The 19,454-nt window shown below is 42.8% G+C and overlaps 3 protein-coding genes across 7 annotated transcripts; 2 read left to right on the top strand and 1 right to left on the bottom strand.

Moving 5' to 3' along the window:
- The first annotated feature begins 584 nt into the window (after nucleotides 1-584).
- pwwp2a (PWWP domain containing 2A) lies at nucleotides 585-7,390 on the top strand. 2 transcript variants are annotated; one of them, XM_041073739.2, is made up of 3 exons: nucleotides 586-1,576; nucleotides 3,199-4,520; nucleotides 6,609-7,390. In XM_041073739.2, the coding sequence occupies exons 1-3, from the start codon at nucleotides 636-638 to the stop codon at nucleotides 6,617-6,619; spliced, it is 2,274 nt and encodes a 757-aa protein (XP_040929673.1). In that variant the 5' UTR covers nucleotides 586-635; the 3' UTR covers nucleotides 6,620-7,390. The 2 variants fall into 2 exon arrangements, with proteins under 2 accessions (XP_029029748.1, XP_040929673.1); XM_029173915.3 differs by lacking the exon at nucleotides 6,609-7,390 and having other exon boundaries at nucleotides 585-1,576; nucleotides 3,199-5,850.
- Nucleotides 7,391-12,914: 5,524 nt separating this feature from the next.
- On the top strand, nucleotides 12,915-15,052 carry pfdn1 (prefoldin subunit 1). Its single transcript, XM_029174290.3, has 4 exons — nucleotides 12,915-13,073; nucleotides 13,828-13,994; nucleotides 14,743-14,827; nucleotides 14,919-15,052. The coding sequence occupies exons 1-4, from the start codon at nucleotides 13,041-13,043 to the stop codon at nucleotides 15,000-15,002; spliced, it is 369 nt and encodes a 122-aa protein (XP_029030123.1). The 5' UTR covers nucleotides 12,915-13,040; the 3' UTR covers nucleotides 15,003-15,052.
- Nucleotides 15,053-15,481: 429 nt separating this feature from the next.
- ttc1 (tetratricopeptide repeat domain 1) lies at nucleotides 15,482-17,884 on the bottom strand. Of its 4 annotated transcripts, none has more exons than XM_029174285.3 (8): nucleotides 17,743-17,884; nucleotides 16,858-17,274; nucleotides 16,712-16,772; nucleotides 16,513-16,625; nucleotides 16,400-16,436; nucleotides 16,171-16,319; nucleotides 15,948-16,002; nucleotides 15,482-15,699 (listed from the first exon to the last, which is right to left on the bottom strand). In XM_029174285.3, exons 2-8 carry the CDS (start codon nucleotides 17,227-17,229, stop codon nucleotides 15,569-15,571), a joined length of 918 nt encoding a protein of 305 aa, XP_029030118.1. In that variant the 5' UTR covers nucleotides 17,230-17,274; nucleotides 17,743-17,884; the 3' UTR covers nucleotides 15,482-15,568. The 4 variants fall into 4 exon arrangements, with proteins under 4 accessions (XP_029030118.1, XP_029030120.1, XP_029030121.1 ...); XM_029174287.3 differs by having other exon boundaries at nucleotides 17,669-17,768; XM_029174288.3 differs by lacking the exon at nucleotides 17,743-17,884 and adding an exon at nucleotides 17,572-17,691.
- Between the last annotated feature and the right edge of the window lie 1,570 nt (nucleotides 17,885-19,454).

The following is a 19,454-nucleotide window of genomic DNA, read 5'->3' as shown; positions in this document are numbered from 1 at the left end:
ATGTAAAGACAAGAGATCCACAGGGTCACAGGGCACAGGGCATGTGTTCTGATTGAATTTTAGTTTGTACAAAACGCAAAATCCTCTGTCACTTCATCTGTTTTGGTCCTAATCTGATAGGTGTATTTTTTAAGCCAGTCAGTCACATCGGACATAACTCTGTTACATCAGAAGAAGCCTGCTCTGTTGGATTTTCCTTTTAACCTAACTCTTTAAACCTTAGTGCCTCACGATTTGTTGTGAATTATGCAAAAACCGTTCATAACAAAAACTGGGTTTATTATAACTGTTTTCTGTTTTCACGTTTTCTGATCACCCTAATTGTCTCACGGTTTGCTGATGCTTCAACATCACTGTGTCCTAATCATCATTAACAAATAGTTTCTTACTTATTGTCTGACTTTAGGTGATCCGCTCATTAATAATTGTCTATAGATTGTTTTGGTTTTGTAATAGAGGCAAATGGCCCCTGGTGCCGTTCAGGGCCTCTGACGGAATCAGCCAATTAAAAGAGACGCTCTAAACGTTATGTTTGATTGACAGGGTCTTCCTTTAATGACAGTGCGCCGGCGCATCTAGCAGCGCTGAGGGAGGGCGGGGTAAGGTGCTGCTGCTCGGTAGCACAGCGGAGGAAAATGGCGGCTGTGGCTGCAGAGGCTGGAGCTGCGGCAGTTCCAACAACAGCAACAACCGCAGCGACGGACGACGGACGCCCTGCTGCTGACTCAGGACTATCAGTAGCCCCACTAGAAACTGATGAGTCACCGGAATCTGTGTCCGAATCGGAACTATTCGGCGCCCGGGTGGAGAATAGTGGAAACGGAGAGGGGCGCCGCCATGTCAGGCCGGAGCTGGATTCTGACGCGGGAAAAGCACTCTGTGAAACCACCGTCAACGACGAACTGACTGGCAATTTCTCATTGGACCGGGCTAGCATGGAGCGGTTCTCTCCCGGACTACCGGTGGATCCAGAGAACGGTGGGAACATGTATTGCAGCATCTTGCCAGACCCGCAGCCCTCTGCCGTCTTTCTGCACTCCTTCCCCGCTCCGCCGCCCGCCACCGAGGCCGGATTGTCGCTGTTTGAACCGGCAGAGCCCACCACAAACGTGACCACAGACAGATCTGAGACCGCTGGCCGAGACCTATATGGCTATACGGCTCTGCCCCAACCGAAACTGAGACCTGTGACTGTAGATGGCGCCATGTTGGAGGACACTGCGGACCGGTTGTCGGATTCGGTCAGCTTGGACAGTGCTGACCCGGATACTGGGAATGCTAAAAACACTGCGGAGACCGAGGAGCTAGCGGGCCGCTGCTTGCAGGATTCAATCCCTCCCTGTCGGTCTCCAAAGAGGCGACCCATGGCCGAAAAAATCGCGGCAGAGGATTCGGCCCGTCCAGACCCTGCACCAGAGCCTGGTCTCGGTCCGCTACCTCTAACCTCCTTTCATGATCTCAGTCCAGGGTCCGAGGTCCGAGTCTCGCTGGATCACGTTATCGACGATGCGTTGGTGGTGTCGTTCCGAGTCGGGGAGAAGATTTTTTCTGGGGTTCTGATGGATGTATCTAAACGGTAAATAATGATTTCTTCCGAATTTATTCGTTAGTTTTGTTCTTGTGTGTCCTGCTTTTTAGACAAACGGTGTTTGTTGGGTCTGACAGTTTCTAGAACCAGAACAAAGAATCTAACATTAATTCTGATGTCAAGGGTCAGTAGTAATTGAGAACCATGTCTGGTTTGGTTTATACAATGATGATGGTCGTTGGCAGAGTCCAGTGTTCAGACAGATGCACGATACCGGCACCTTCACAGGGTAACTAGCACAGTCACTACAATGGAACCGATAAATAGTGTAAATACACAAGCGTTTGGTGGTTTTGGATCAGGAAAAAATACACAAGAGAAACTAGGACTAAGCTGTGAAGCTGTGTGTTTCAGCACCTGAGACACTCCCACTCCCAAAGTCTGTTCATACAAGCAAGACTAGGGTGAATATTGTGAAAGGTACAGTGCCTAAGAGGGAACCGGTGGTTGATCTTAAACAAACCATAGGCTTGTGTCTCAAGGTCCTGTGTCTGATTAAGTCATTACCACCCAGACTCGACTGGACTGCAGCCCCACTGCTTTAGTCTGTTTAATATAATTTAGGGAAGTGAAGCTTCTCAGTCATCCACTTAGATTTTTCTGGAAGTTGAGTTGTGGCTTCTGGATTTTGTTTTGATACCTGTCCAGGTTTGTCAGTCTGACAAACAACGGCTGCAGTCCACACGCTTATCCTGAAGTTGTAGGTAGGTAGGTAGGTAGGTACAGTAGACTTCGTCTTGGGTAATAGAACTTCTGTCATAAGGTCCAAAGGCTTCCATGGCAAGTAGAGGTTGGAAGCAAAAAAGTTACGATTTTGATTACAATAGTTATTTTTAGAAAATGAGATGCTTTCAAGAATATAACTTGAATGATTTGTTTTCTGCATTTCACAAACAAGAACATATGATTCACTGAGATCTGCCCATCCTGCATCTGTGTGCATTGATGTAGGAGTTCAAATCACAGTAACAAGACATAATTGAATAAGATTTTATTTTGACTTTGACCTGATATATTTGTGGTGTCATATCTGATTGTCTGTAGTTAATTAATTTCATTAAAGCAGCAGTTTTCTATGTATAGTGTGTAGTCTTTAATTCAGTAGTCAAATAGGTTTTGAAGCTAAGAGTGGTTCAAATGTCTCTTTTACTGCTAAAGGTTGGCCAACTCAGGCTGGAAGCTTTGAAGTTTAGACTGACATTCTGAGCTGCAGATGTTTCAATCAGGAACTAATGTTAGTTTTATATGACATGCAACAGACAGTCATGCAGAAATATTTGGTCAATTAAAAACATTAAATTCGATGTGTGTACAGATCACTGAATATGAAAATAGAAGAGATTTACTTTTTATTTAATTCTTATGGACAGGTTTGCCTCTTTGAGCTTTATCCATATTTCATTACATTAAAACAACACATAGTTTTTACGTGTTTTTAATAGCATCTTCCAAAGCTATTTTAACCTTTTTACTTGCAACAATTGTTTGTGTGGTGTTACTGAGGGAACAAAACCTGATTCAGAGCACAGTTTTTAACAGAAGCCATGGGGGTGGTTTAGGAGGCCTGATTCATCAACACACCACTTTAAATGTTCCTGTCTGTCTTCCAGATTTGGACCATATGGAATCCCTATCACAGTTTTTCCTAAGCGGCATGACCAGACTCCACCTCAGTTGTCTCTGCAAAGGGAGATCACCAATAACCTGTTGACCAAACAGGAGGAGGAGGAGTCTGTCATCCCTGCTGTCTCATGCCACTCTTGGACCTCTAAACCGCCACCGCTGTTCCAGGAGGGTGCACCGTACCCCCCTCCTCTGTTTATCAGGGACACCTACAACCAGACCTTACCTCAGCCTCCCCCACGAAAGATCAAACGCCCAAAGCGGCGCTACCGCAGTGAAGAGCCAACATCTATTATGAATGCTATCAAACTCCGCCCTCGTCAGGTGCTTTGCGACAAGTGTAAAGGTGTGGTGTCATCAGGGGGCCATCGAGAAGTCCGACGGGGACCACTGGACCTCAGGAGCGAGGAAGTGTCTCGGAGACGGAGACCAGCAGAGGGCCCAATGTCCTTGGAGCTCAAACGACTAAAAAGTGACAACAAGGGAGGACGAGCTGAGCGCCGCTCAACGTCAGGAATACGGGTGACATCGTCTTCAACATCATCTTCCTCCCGCCTTAGGTCCACTACTCCATCCTCATCTTCATCTGCACCCCTGCGACTTAAGCTAAACTCTAAAAAGGTTCTGGCCAAAGGTTCTGCTGATCGTTCTAAAGCTCGACAGGTTCTTAAGAATTTAACACGAAGCTCACAACCGCCGCATCCACGTCCCAAAGACCAGAGCCAGATTCAGACCCGAAACCCAGACCATCCTAAGGCCATGACCCGTGCCGCAGCTCTGCAGAACCACAACCAGAAGGTCCACTTTACCCGGCGGCTGCAGCACCTGAGTGGGGCTGCCAGCACTCACTCAGCATTGCCCCCGAGGATGCGCCTCAAACCCCAAAGGTATCGTACTGATGAGGCCCCTTGCCCCCCTACCAAACATAGTCCCCATTTGTCACCCCCCAAACCTGCTGTAAGTCCCAGCCCTACAGAGGAGCAGGTACCAACCCAAATTCCCCCCTCGCTCTGTGTTGTCAGTGTTGCCGTAGAAATGCAGGACGTTTGCCCTCCTGAAGAGAGGGTGGCACATCAGTTAGGGGGAGTGGGAAAGGACCAGGTCATGGAGCCTCCCTGCCCCTCCTCCTCCACGAACTGCTCCCCTCCCTCAGAGTGTAGCTCCACAGAGATGTTTGATGTCCCCCCTTCTGGAGACCTGCCATCTTCTCTGTCCTCTTCTGCCCCCCCTTCTTCGTCCTCCCCTGTCTGTCCCCCCCCCCAAGATGAGGAGGAGGAGGAGGAGGAGGGCAGTGACCTGAAGAAGCGTTGTAAGTCTTCCTCCCCCCCCCCCTCTTCAGTCTTCTCCAAGTCTGTGTCAAAGGTCTCGCTTTCTGATGGTCGAACGGTCTGCGTTGGTGACATAGTCTGGGCCAAGATATATGGCTTTCCCTGGTGGCCGGCTCGTGTGCTTGGCATCACCATCTCTCGGCGTGGTGACACGGGGCTGGCTGTGCGACAGGAAGCGCGAGTCTCCTGGTTCGGCTCCCCTACCACCTCCTTTCTTCCGCTAACCCAGCTGTCCCCCTTTCTGGAGACTTTCCAGTCCCGCTTCGACAGAAAGAGAAAGGGGCCATATCGCCGTGCCATTGCTGAGGCTGCCAGTGCTGCTAAGCAGCTGACGCCTGAAGTCCGGGCGCTACTCACGCAGTTTGAGACGTAGCGTCTGATAAGACTAATGCCCTGCCCCTTCACTGGTCCCTACCAACAGGAAGTGGGAGGAGCCTGCCTCTTCCCCTCCCTGGACCAGTATTATCTAAGACTGACGTGACAGAAAAACTTACTTTTTCCCATTTTTTTCTATTGAGAGAAGTGGGCAGGGCTTCATGTTACCTCTCAGTGTTGAGATAGTAGAAGAGGGTGGGGCTTAACTTTGTCTTTACAGACCTTCTCACTCTCAGCAGGTGTCAAATTACAGGTATCAGTAAGAAACAACTTTTCCACTTCCAAATAAATAACGGGACAAACAGGACTAGTGATCAGGAATCCTGAGGAGCTTGATTCTGCCTAATGATTGACTCAAACAACTGGTACATTATCAATGTAAACAAAACACTAATTCAGTTGCAAAGAACAAAGATAGGAACAAAAGACTTCATTTTTATTCACACTTTATTCTGGTGTTTCTCACCTGTTATGAGGTAGATAAGTTTGTTTCGGCAGTGGGAATTACTTTCTGTCCAAATTTTGTTGAAAACATCCAGACTGAACTTTTCAACAAGAAACATATACATCTATATCTGTAAAGTGTGACATGGTCCTGAAACTGAGGGTGGGGGTCCAAACTGTGTCCACAGCTGAAGCTGAATGTTTCATGGAGACAAAGTTACTGGTGACTGTTTAGGACCCCAAACGTCATTTAGGCACACAGACAGACAGACAGACAGACAGACAGGTAGGACACACTGACTGTTAGCCAGAAGAGCTGCTCTCTGGTGGTGGTGGTGGTAAAGGTGGATTTTTCCTCTCTGCTGTTTGTTTTTCCAGTTTCAGACTCTTTTTACCGTCTGTTTGCAGATCAGAGATTCTGAATCCTTCTGAGTCAACCTGTGTACATGTTTTTCCTCATGTTTTAAACCTATTAATAAACTGTCAAACTTGTCTTTGAATCGTCGTCGTCATTTGAACTTTTCTTTTTTTCTGGTGATTTTACTGTTGGAGTGATAGTGCTTTACTCAGTGGCACTCTAGCAGCAAACCTCACACTCAGATTTTCTCACCTGCAAACAGATGTTGGGTAAATGGGTCCCCAGAGCTGTTTTTACATCAAACATCAGCAACAACAGGTCAAACAAAACAACCAGGATTGTGATTCTACAAATGATTTCTTCTTGATCTTTATACTGACATAGTACTGTAATGTCATTACTATACATTTTGTGTGTTGCTGATTTTGGGTAAAACACTTCTGAAAACTAGAGTGGGAAAATCTTACAGGTACTGATTAAATACTGGGACTTTCTCACTGTAATAAGTTCCAGGTCATTCCTGAAAACTTTAGTTTTACCCCTCACTCATGAAAACCAAGTAGAAACAGGAGTGAAATGTTCTGAATTAAAGAACGTGTTTATTTAATTTATACCTGCTAAAGTGGGCCATACTGGAATTAGAAAATGAGCTGAGAGGAATGCAGTTGAAAACTGGATGTGTGTCAAAGTTCAGACGATTAAACTGATTTGATTTGCAGACATTAAGATAATTTTCCTTGTTTATAAAACTACATGCTAAACCAGAAAACAAATAGATAAATATTACTGTAGCTGTAAATGATAGACAAAAATGTTATGTCTGCTTGATGTTCTTTATAATGTTTACACCCATTCAGCTCCATGACTTCTAAACCTGTTTCTCTCTCTGCAGTACCACCCTGAAGAGCTGCTGACCCTGAGGGTCCTTTGCTGTGAAAAGCTGTGGGTGCAGTCAGTGCCAGGATGGTGTGCTGTGATTGGCTGAGAAGCTATGCACGGCATTAAATGGACACGAATAATCAATAATTATTTAATTGAAGAGTTTATATTTATAATGAGCAATTGTCACCTGCAGGTGGTCTGTAGTCTTTGTGGAAACAGAAAGTCTAACTTTTCTTAGTCAACCTGTACTTACTATGGCTCCATTGTCAGCTAATGCTGTCAGGTGCAGTAAGATGTCAGTTCAGAGATAGGTCAGCACATTACCCAAGCTGTTGAAGTCTGATACTGGCTATGAGAATTAAGAGGAGGAGAGTGGTTCAGAAGTGGTGAACAACCACCTGAAAACAATGAACTGACCTGAGATCAATATTCTGTTTTATCATACTATTTACCAGACTTAATTCAAACAAGATTTGTGAAATATAAATAGAGAGACTCATTAGGTTCTTGGAAGTCTTCACAATCACAATCAGTTGATCAGAGTTCTAAACTCTCAGGGATCATGATACAAACAAACGATAAACAGTAAGCACCTTTCTGTTGACTTAAGGCAGGCAGGAAGTAAAAGAGGAAGCAGATCTGCTGATATGGTTCCAACTGATCTACACAGTGGCTGAAGCGCTGAATAGTCTGTCCACTAATGTTTTTTAGATTTTTCTCAGAAATTGTGAAAATTATTATTTTATTATGATGTAAATCGAATGAATGCAATAAAAAGCTGCATGTGTAAAACTTTGTATGTGCTCAAACAGTTAGATCCACAGTGAAGGCCAGATATTGATTCAGTCTCAACTGAAACACAAAATAGGTCAAGATTCATTTGGGAATGATAGAGGGAAAATTGTTCATATAATGATGGAAGGAAATGTGTGCACAGAAAAACTCCACAGTTCTAAATTTGTTGTTAGATTGATCAGCTTATTACTACAGACAAAATGAGGGATGTTTAGTAGAATCAATGAACAACTGGTGAATAAATGAGGTGAAGTTCGAATGATTGATGAAACAGATTAAACAGCAGTGACATGTGAGGCCAGGGAATGGTTTATTATAATACCTGCATTTATAAGGTATTTCCTAATCCGTTCTGTACAATAAACTATCAAACTATCAAGCAGGACGAAGAAACCTAGTACCCAGGGAGCCTACATACCTTCAGTTTCAGAAGGTGTTGCAACCCAAGTCACCCACACAGAACCCCCCCACATCAGCCAGAGAGATGACACCCGAGGTCAAAACCAACCACTGGTGGGTCCATGCCTTCCACCCCCGGAGAGCTAGAGGCAAACACCCCGCTCCCCCAGAGGAAAGGTCCGCCCATAAAAATGGAGCCAGAGGACCCACAGTCTGTAGGGAGTCCACCAGGAGAAGCCCCCGTGCCAAGGGAGGGCCACCCCCCAGTCCGTCACCCGCACAGGAGCCTCGCAGCACCCATCCCATCAGCCCGATCGATTTATCCATCCATCCATTTTCTACTGCTTGTTCCCATGCACAAAGGACACCCTCACAAAGGGCATCATGAAAAAATTCCCTTCACGTCCAGCCCTGCAGCCACAGCATGCTGTTGTTCCAGTCACAGAACCGCAACCTGTCGCCCAGCCACGTCTGTCTCCTGCTGTACCGGTCGCTCTGTCACATCAAGCACGGCCGGTTCACACTCCAGTGCAGCAGCCATATTGCCCAGGTCAAGCTCCAACTCCAGCTCAGCCATGTCTCACTCAAGCTCCAGCTCCATCTCAGCCACATCTTGCCCAAGCTCCAGCTCAGCCACGTCTTGCTCAAGCGTCTGCCCAGTCAAGCCAAGCTACTGCCTGGTCAAGCCAGACTTCGTTTCTAGTTCCTGTCCCTGTTGGCCCGGCGGAGGCCATTCCTGTCCCTGATGGCCCAGAGGTGGCCATTCCTGTCATTTGCCATTTCCTATATTATTTTGTGCTATTCCCGATTTAGTTCTGACCTGTTTTAGTTCCTGCTTCACATTTTTTTTTATACATCCTGTTTTGTTATCCTGTCTGCCTTAGTTCTGGTTTTGCTTATCTAGTCTTGCGGTCCATCAGCTGCAGCCCATCTGTAATCAACCCGATTTTGTTGCCTTTGTTCTCCTCACGTTCCTGGCGAGATTGTCCGTTCTGTTACCATGCTTTTGTTAGCCAGCTTTCCAGCATCTCAGTAAGTCCAACCGATTCTGCTCTTGCCTGTCCTGTTATCGTTTTCCCCAGTCCTGGTACTTCAGCCTGTGTACGGATTTGCCTTTATTCTTTTTCAGTAGTCAAAATCTAAACATAGAGTATTATTTACACACATCACAAAGTATTATAGTAAAGAATTATTACAGAATGTTAATATGCAGACAACACTCCCAACACTATCTAATTAATTAATCATGGGTCTGTTCTTGCCTATATCTTGGACACATGCCTTTATATATTTGTGTTTAAACACAGCAATTATATTACTATTTTTTATGTCCTCACTTAATTTATTCAATAGTTTTACTTTATCAATAGCTTTACTAATAAAATTATCACCATTAGAAAAAACATTCAGCAGTGACTTCTTCCAAATGACAGAAAGCACTGTCTAGATCCATCAACTTTAAATATACCAAATCCTCTGTCTTACCTAGATAGCTTCTTCCCCATAACTCATATGGAGTTAACCTCAATAATCAATTATTTCAAGTCGTCCACTTGTCTTTTATCCCAACCAGATTACTCAAAGAAGTTCTACCTTCAATCAGCTCTTCCATAATAAATCAAATCAACCAATCTTTACATCTAGGCTATGCACCACAGGCTTTTAAGGTGGCTGTGGTCAAACCTCTATTGAAAAAACCAACCCTTGACCATAGAGAACTAGCCAACTATAGGCCCATTTCAAATTTACCGTTTATTTCTAAGATTCTTGAAAAAATGGTGGCTAAACAATTATCTGACTACCTGAGTGGGAATAACCTGTACGAAGATTTTCAGTCAGGATTTAGAAAACATCATAGCACAGAAACAGCTCTGGTTAGAGTCACTAATGATCTTCTATGGTCTAGTTTCTGTCCTTGTCCAGTTGGATCTTAGTGCTGCATTTGATATAATTGATCATAACATTCTATTACAGACACTAGAACATAGAATCGGGATTAAAGGAACAGCAGTGGGATGGTTTAAATCCTATTTGTTGAACAGATTCCAGTTTTACATTTCCATTTGCACACCTTGATTAATGGTTTATTTATTGTTTTATTTAGTCCATTCTAAATATGTGTGATGCTGCTGTGTTGGTGGACAGGTTTGGTTTGTGTGTGTGTGTGTGTGTGTGTGTGTGTGTGTGTGTGTGTGTGTGTGTGTGTGTGTGTGTGTGTGTGTAGAAAAATGGCACCTGTTTTAAAAAGACCACAAACCTGTAATTGATTAATTGATCTGAAAAGCTCAAATGTAGGTGCACGTCGTCTATTTATTATTAAGTGCAATTTTAACACCGAAGCCGCCTTGGAAACATCGGACCTGAGCATCAGTGCTGCTCCGCTGCCACACTCATATTTCCACATTAAGGCCAGCATGTGTGTGTGTGTGTGTGCAGGGTGCAAGCAGCTGCTGAAACCCATCCATCTATTTTCGATACCGCTAAATCCCATACCTGGGGTCCTATCCTAGCTAGCTATGGGCGAGAGGCAGGGTACACCCTGGACAGGTCGCCAGCCCATCGCAGGGCAACACAGACACAAACAACCATTCACACACGCCCTCACACCTAAGGGCAATTTAGAGTGACCAACTGATGCATGATGCAAGGTTCCCCTCCCCCCGTCTTTTTTTTGTTTGTTTGTTTATGCATACTCCACAACTCAACTCATAACAGAATGTGAGGATAATGCACTACCAAGTTTGCAAACCACCATTAAACTAAAGAAGGAAGATGAAGAAGAAAAAGAAAAGGCAAGGACGGCATTAGAGAGTACAAGGTGGAAAATTATATTGATATAAATTACAGAAGGTATATAAAAATATATACAGATACATGCTGGACAACAAGTGGTAAAGTAGGGATGGCGTTTGTGGCACCAGAGATTAAGTTAGCGCAGGTAAGAAGAATTAGTGATGGCTTATCAATGTTTACAGGGAAATTAGGGGCAATATTATATGCCCTTAAATGGGTTGAGAGATGTAGGCCACAAAGGGTGGTAACAGGGTCAGACTCAAGTCAGTGAAATAATGAAGTGTTAAGCAATAATACTGGGCATAGTGTGTAATTAATACTTGTTACAGATAAGTATTAATTGAGCAGAAGGTGGCTGTAATTCACTAAGAAAGGATGCAAACCACCACAAAAAGCCAGGAAGAAGAAGAAAGGTTAAAAAGGCAAGCTGGCTGGGAAAGGAGGTCCTGAGGAAGACGGAAGAAGACTAAAGGCAGAATTTTTGAATAACGGAGGAAAGATAAGAATCAGAATCTTTGTATATTGTGCATTATGGCTCAGAGTGGCTAGTAGAAGTGGTAGAGTGTCGGATGAAGAGGATATGGACTTGCCTAAGTCGGAGAGCAGTTAGGAAGAAGAAACAGCCATTTAAGCTGGCAGTACACTCAGGAAAACGAGGCTTGGAGGACGATGAGGAGTGTCATGAAGTGTGAAAGAAAGTTAGGATGGAAAACACCAAAATCAACAATTCAAGTTTAAGGAGGGACATGATATTGGAGCAATAAGCCCAATAGCACTAACGACCAACATAAGAAAGGCAATAGGGGATGTTGAAATGGCGAAAGTATTGGTCGATGGCAGTCTGTTGGTTAAATGTGTTAATAATGAACAGAGAAGCAGGGCACTCAAAGTTCATCATATATTAATAAAGGAAAAAAGGGAACGGAAAATAGTTGGGGAAATACAAGGCAGCAGAGGGGTTATAAGGCATCCCGGTAGGAGATAATTTGGAAGAGCTAAACAAGACGATAAAAGGAGGAGAGATAGTGGGGATCAAGCGACTGCAGGCGTTCAGGGATGGAAAGAATGTAGACTGTGAATCTGTGATGAACAAAATGACACTAGAGTTGAGAAGACAACAGTTAATAGCCACCAATTTGGTGAATCAAGAGGTCATAGTCAAAACCATCCTACAACAAGTTTGTTAATGCCACGTCAGACAAATCAGGAGTTTTGGGTGGATTATAGATAAGGTAATCATTGAATTAGATATAAGAAGGAGGGACATAGGTCCAACAATGCCCTATTCTGAACTACCTCCATGGCAATGGGAAGAGACAGAAGTAGATTTGAGCCTGATGGAGAGGAGAAAAAAGAAATATAGTGGGGATGATGGAGTTATAAGCTAAATAGGGTTAAAGTATAGTGATTATATTATAATTTATACGGATACATCAAGAACAATAGCTGGCAAAGTAGGGTTTGCTTTTGTTGTTCTAGAACAAAATTATGCGACAAATAAAAGAATTACAGACAACTTGAATGTTTATATGGGAGAAATAGTGGTAATATTATTTGCGTTATAATGGATAGAGGACATCAAATCTTCAAAAGTGTTAATAGCAGCAGACTCAAGTAGTTCCTTAATTAGTATCAAAAATATAGCATCATCTTCAAGGCAAGACATAGTAATAGAGGTGTTAAATGCATTGACTAAGATCAGGGACATGATAGGGACAGTGGTTAAGCCTATTTGGGTACCTGCTCATAAGGGGGTGGAGGGTAACGAGGCTGCTGACCAACTTGCAAAGGAAGCTATGGGAAAAGAAAGCATTGAAGTGAATATGAGGTATAGCAAGGCAGAGATTAAGAATTTAGTTAAGTTAAATAAAAAATGAAATGGCAGGATGATTGGAATAAAGGGGAAAGGGTAGGTTTTATTACAAGATTCAAAGGGAGGTAGTTAGGATATTTTGGTGTAGTGGCAATAAGACCAGGGATGACATTTGGGGCCGAATGAGATTCGGGCACATAGGACTCAATGGCACATTAAAGGTGATGGGGAAACATGAGACAGGGCAGTGTGAGTGTAGTGAGGGTGAGATATTGGAGCATGTGGTATTATATTGTCTTTTATATAGTAGACAAAGGAAGAAATTGATCGATTTTCTGAACTCGCAGATCTATCTGTAAGATAGAGCTACTAGTTTTATTGAGGCTAAGGGTGGGGAATGTCAGGAGTAGAGCAATTTTTTGTTTTCTCGAGGAGAGAGGATTAAAGTGGACAATATATTTTTTTAATATTATTATTATTATTATTTATTTAGTTTTTTACCCCAATATATAGACAATATGTAGTAACGCCATTGAAAAGCCTAGTTGGTGGCGGTAGTGTGCAACTTACACACCGCAAGCTGCCATTTAACAAGAAGAAGAAAGGCAAGAGGAAAGACACACATTTCATGCGTTAGCAAAGATGTCAGCGCCTATAGACCTAGAGCTCAAAAAGGTAAACGTGCGGTTCGCATGTCCCGTTTACACTTTACTACGTGACCCGCTGCCTATAAATACAGTATTATATGTATAAAAAACAGGACAGGGCAGTGGTAGGCTACCAGTGGTACCCGTTAGCACTAGGCTAAACCGGCATTCAGATTTTACATTTGCATCGGTGTCCTCAAAATAATCGTTTTCATTCCGAACCTGGACTCTATCAAACTCAGATTTGCAGTATTAGCACGAGACGTTAACTGTTTGCACAGTGGGGCTTCAGTATTCAATGATCGAAACTAATTTTGTGTTGCCACTTTATTGGCACGTTATCACATTTATATTAATATTGAATGTAAGCTGTTTATTGACACGAGTTATTGTAGTGTAGTGTCCCCGCAACTAACCCAGGACCTGGGTTAATTATGTGTGGATTAACTCCTTTGTGTTTGACTACTGCATCCCTGTGGGAGCAGTTGGCTGCCATGCAATGTGCCCCAGGAGCTAGAGTGAAGAGTCTTACTCAAGGACACACTTGGTGGTCATGTGGGTTTGAACCTAGAACCGCTTCTCAAGCCACCGTTCTACCAACTGAGCCAGCAAGCCATGTAAATTAAGAGAAAAGAGTTATCAATATAAAATAAGACTGGAGCAGCTTTATTGTCACGGCCATTCTGTGTTAAATCAGACAAAACAAAACTCATGCTTTTCACAATAGATCTGGTCCAATAAAGGTCAGAACTGTTAATCTGAGTAATACTTCCTGCTTGTAGGCCTTCTCAGAGTTACAGGTGAAGATGATTGACACGCAGCAGAAAGTCAAGATGGCTGACCTGCAGATTGATCAGTTGACCCGTGTTCAGAAACACGCTAAGCTTACACACGCCGAGATCACGTCGCTCCCTGACAATACGCGACTCTACGAGGGAGTCGGACGCATGTGAGTATCCTTTTGTTTGCGCAACACTTTCGAACACGTCTACACTCACTTTTTTTCAGTCACGGAAGAACCATTTGCACCTCATCAGGGATCATCTGTAACTAAACACAGTCGCCTGCATCGCAGTGGGTGAGGGGTTCTTCCTGCCTTCTACTCAGCATTAGTATCAGCATAGAAAAACTAGCATCACTTATGTGTGAATGAACTAAACTGTTTTACCAGCTGTGGTGAAGTGTCTTAAAGTTGGGCTTCCAGTGGCTGATAACCCCAAAGAGAAAGAAAGGAAAAATGACATAAGCAACTGATTTTTGTTTCATTTAGAGAGAAGATTGTTGTTGGACTAAAAAAGACATAGTAGTAAGGTTTAAACAAATACATATGATTCTTGGTGGTGGATACATTACAAGTGTTTAGGTTTACTATTACTGTTATTTTTATGCTCCTTTTTCTTGCAATCCTCCACAATTCTGTGGAATCAATTAAGTCAGTCTATGTCTGTTTATCTGTCTGTCACCTCCTCCCTCCAGAGAAAATGTCCTCAGTGCAAAGGGATCTAGTTCACTGGATCATATTGTATCTGTTAGAACAGTACTTTATTGATCCCACAGAGCTTTGTCTCACTAGCAGTACAAAAAATATCTATAAAAATAATCCCACCAGTTAGTTGTTTGGTTACAGCCATGGGAAGGACCACTGACCACCACTTGTGTGAAAGCACTGAAAGCAAAAACATGTTTTTGTATTTAAGGTTCATCCTGCAGTCAAAGGAGGAGATCAGTAATCAGCTGATGGACAAACAGAAAACAGCAGATGAAAAAATCAAAGAGCTTGAGGTACAAATACATTATTTTTTTCTAGAACACACACAGCTGTGTTGCTACCCATCAGGTGTGACACTGCTCTGACTGTGTTTGTTCTTTACAGCAAAAAAAGGTTTACCTTGAACGCAGTGTGAAAGAAGCAGAAGACAACATTAGAGAGATGCTGCTGTCTCGGAGAGCTCACTGATCCACAATCAGTCTGCGTTGTAATGATCATTAAAGCCTAATTTAAAAGGAGATGGAATGATTCATATTTTATTCGTTGTTTTTACTCCAGGTTCTATTTGAAAGATCCATCCACTTATGCTGAAGTAGAAACCAGCAGTAAAAAGCAAAAATATTGGCATAAAAATAATCTACTTAAAACACAAGAAAACCTTCTGTCCTGTTTAGAATATACATAAATTTACTCAGGCGCTACAACAGTAGGTACTTTGTGGTTATACACACATTGATGTTTGTTTTTATTGTTGGCAGTACATCTAGTACAGAAGTACTATTAGTGAAGTCTGTATGTGGAGAGAGAGAATTATTGAAGTAATTGTGTAGTACTACTGTTTATTTTATGCTGGAGATGAAGGAAACAAACTAATAATTTAGTATGTATTCTATAAAAGTTAAAAAAAGATTGCTTTCAGCATCTAAGAAATGTACTTCATCAACCCATACAGGAAACAAATGATACTTTTATTATACTTTTACAAAAAAAAGTTGACCGACATTACTGTCAACTCTGGTATCATCGTGGCAATGTCATCTGTTGTTGGGGTTCTGCACAAAATTGATTGAATAAGATCCAGTTTCCTGGTCCTGGTTCACCTGAAAGTTGTTTGTGGAAAGTCCGAATGGCCTCAGGAACATGTTACCCAAGTCCTTTAGTTTGCCTGCAGGGTCAGAGGTCAATAATTGGAATGAAAGGACAATATCAGGTGTGACCCTGTGATTATTAGCAATTACCAACACATAATTTGTTTTGTGATGACAAATCTAGCAAATCTTTCTATTTAAATGTTAATTATTAGGTTGTGGTAATAACTGTATTAAATGTCAAGAACTTAATGGAAGTAACCAGAGTAAGAACTGGTAAGACTCATCTGTTTGACGGTCTGGTGCATTTGGGTGCGCTACGTACTTATCATCTCCTCCTTCAGCTTTTCATTCCTCTCCTGAATCTGCTGAGGTAACCTCTAGAAGATACAAGTACAAAGTAAGTGAGAACGTGTCAATTCGGACAGGAGATGAGTACCAGGCTGATTTCCAGAAGCTGTATCTGTTTTTAGTGACAGTTTTTTTTTTGTTCAGTGTATTACACCGAAACATTAGCAGCCCATCATCTATTCCCTGTGTAAGCTCACCATGCAAGCCTGCCTGGCACTGGCCTGGTTAGGGTCCCGTTCGAGAACCCGCTTGTAGTCTTCCAGAGCTTCATCCAGCTTGTCTGTCTGCTCGTAAAGCTCCGCTCGCCTCAGCAATGCCCGCAGGTAGTCTGAATTCAGCTCTATCGCTATGACATCCACAGGCAAACATCAATACCTAGGTCTATCTCTATGACAACCACAGGTAAAAGATGATGCCATCACTCACCTCTGGTGCAGTCAGAGATTGCTTGATCCTTCAGGTCCTGAAAAACAGTGTTTGTATCCTGCTAACTAGAATAAAAGGTGGAATGACTTAATGGCTTGTTAGAATGCTGTTACCAGGTGGTGTCTTGCAGCAGCTCTGTTGGAAAACAGCACAGCTCTCTCTCTGTTGAAACACAGTGGACATAACCCCAGGGCCTCTGTGTATCTGCACTCTGCCTCCAACCAATCTACAGAAAACACAGTTATAACCTGGTTCAATTTATATACTTGTTTATCAACTGACTGCCCAGAAAGTACTGGTTCAGAAACAGACCTCCAGCTTTAAATTGTTGGTTTCCCTCTTCCTTCATAGTTAAGCTCTGCTGCCGTCGACTCTGAAACAGAAAAACAACTTAAAATCCAGAAGAGCCTGATTACAATCCGAGAGCTTTTTTTCACGGACTGTGGCTTAGATGTTACCTCCTTCTCCTCCTCTGTTAGATCTTTCTCCACTTCCCTCAGGTAGTCATCATCAAATTGCACACCCTCACTGTTGTCATGCTTCAGATCTGAAACCTCCTGCTGGGCGTCGCCCTGCTCGCCCTCCTGTGGCCCGCCGCCCAGCTCCTCCTCCTGCTGCTGCCCGTCGCCCTGCTCCCCATCATGTGGCCCGCCGCCCAGCTCCTCCTGATGTAGTGTCTCAGTTTTAGTATGAAAGTCCTGTGACCCACCTGCTTCCTGTTGGGTCTTATCCTCCCTGAGATCTGGAGTCTCAAGGCAGTCATAGAAGTCCTCCTCCTCCTTTTCATCCTGAACAAGGGGTTTCTGTGCTTGTCCTTGGCTGCTCATCATAAAGATCTTGCAACGAAAAACGTCGAACCCATCCAGAATCAGAATCTGAGGAGGTTCAGATAAAGCAGTTTCTGTAAAGATGTTCTGTGTATAATCTCGTATTGATTCATATTAAATGGAATAAAGAACTACAAACATTAATTAAGCAATCAAATAATCTGCTACAACTGGACCATGTTAAGACAAAATCCGAACTTCCTGTTCACTGGCGACGGATTTTCTGAAGTACTCATTTTACCTCCTTACATCAGTTTAGGTTTTGTAGCTGCAGACCATTTAGGACCTCCCAGACGCAATAATAAATCAGCGGGTTTCCTAACGAGATTCTAAAATTTTACTCACATTAGCCCAGCAGAAGCTGTGTACATAAACAGCTAACCGCTAACAGAGCATTCTTCATAATGTTACAATAGTGCCTGATACTAAGTCACATAACAACCTGACATCATCGGTCCGGCGGCTTTACGTAGATTAAAACATTTAAACGTTAAATCAGAGGATGTTTTGACTGACCTATTAGTCAGGTGGCGCACAAGCTCTGACGTCACATCCGCGACAACGACGCGCTTCTTCGTCGATTCCATCAAGTAGACTGTCAGCGCCACCTGTTGTTTGAAATGCAACACAAAGTACGCTTCATAGAGAGAGAGAGAGAGAGAGAGAGTTTCATTGCGTTTTGTCCTGGTCGTATTTACTGCTGGACATGTCTCATGGCCGCTCCTGCCACCTCTATGATAATATTTTAGATGCTGTGAGGTTATAGCTTTGATTCCAGACAGGCTCAACATGATGCTTTGATGAAATAGATTTATACATTCATTCATCATTCTCTGACCGCAGTTTCAGAGAATCTTTTGTGATTCCTAGAATTTCTAAATGGCAGAGCATTTAGTTACCAAGCTCGTTTTCTGTGGACCCAAATCCCAATTCAGGTTCTGGTGGCAGAAACCTTCTTTATTTACTACTTTTATTTGTGATAAAGCTGATGATAGTTATAGCTGGCTCGAGTCACTCTGACCTTCACAGACTTCGTTTTAATACACTCAGTTTCATTAAATGCACACTTCACTTTCTTTAAACCAACAACATAGAGTCAAATTAGAGTCAGAATAGATTTGTGCGTATGTAAACCGATCTGTGCATGCGTAAACTGATCGCTGTGTGTAACCAGATGCGTGCATGCGTAACCAGATTTGTCTGTGCGTAACCTATTTTGTACCTATAGACTTAGTGAGGCTTTACCATGCTTGCAAATTGGGACGTTGAAATTATGCACGCTTCCTGGCTAAATTTACAAGTAAAATAATGTGACCCTAATTTGCCTCCACGCTCTGATTGGCTAATAAACAAGGAAGACGTTAATGTAGCATGTTAGCTGACAAGCAATTAGCAAATGCCATGCTATGTTATGATGCAGCTGGAGTTAAGGTGGGTACGTTCCAGTAATGCTGCCATTTTGACTCTGTGTAATTGTTTGTCAGACCACAATAAACACATTTGAACACAATAAACACACAGATCATGCACTGAAATCCAAGCCTGTCTAACAACTGCATTACATATCAGCATTGTTTAAGTGAACGTGCTCACCTAAAACAAACGTGTTTATTGTGGTATGATAAACGATCACATAGTGTCACAGTGGCAACATTACTGGAACATACCCACCTGCTCCAGCTGCACCATAACATAGCATGGTGTTGCTAATAGCCTGTCGGGTAACATGTTACATGAGCATATGATAGAGCTGTCATGTCTGTCTGATCAATAAATATAATTAAAGTCATCAGTCAGTGGACTAGCTTGTTGCTATGTACTGCTTGTTGAGCTTTCAGGATCTGCTGTGCCATGTCAAAGAACTGCAACACCTTCCTTGTTCATTAGCCACTCAGAGCGTGGAGGCAAATTAGGATCACGTTATTTTATATGTAAATTTAGCTAGGATTTGTGCGTAATTTTAACATATAATGTGTAAGCATGGTATAGCCTCACTAAGTCTACAGATACAAATCAGGTTACGCACGCACAGATTGGATTACGCATGCACGTATCTGGTTACGCACGTACAGATCAGTTTATGCATGCACAAATCTAATCTGACCCTACTTTGACTCCATACAACAAAACCAAAAGATATATTTGCTCAGTTTAAGTCTGGCTTTTGTTTGTGATGAGCAATCAATAATCAGTGATCATTAACCAATGAATCAGTGACAAACACATCT

The sequence above is a fragment of the Betta splendens genome, chromosome 14 (genome assembly GCF_900634795.4).
Source record: "Betta splendens chromosome 14, fBetSpl5.4, whole genome shotgun sequence".
NCBI lineage: Eukaryota > Metazoa > Chordata > Actinopteri > Anabantiformes > Osphronemidae > Betta > Betta splendens.
Note: the sequence above shows the minus strand (reverse complement) of the source record. Positions and strands in the feature narration are given on the sequence as shown.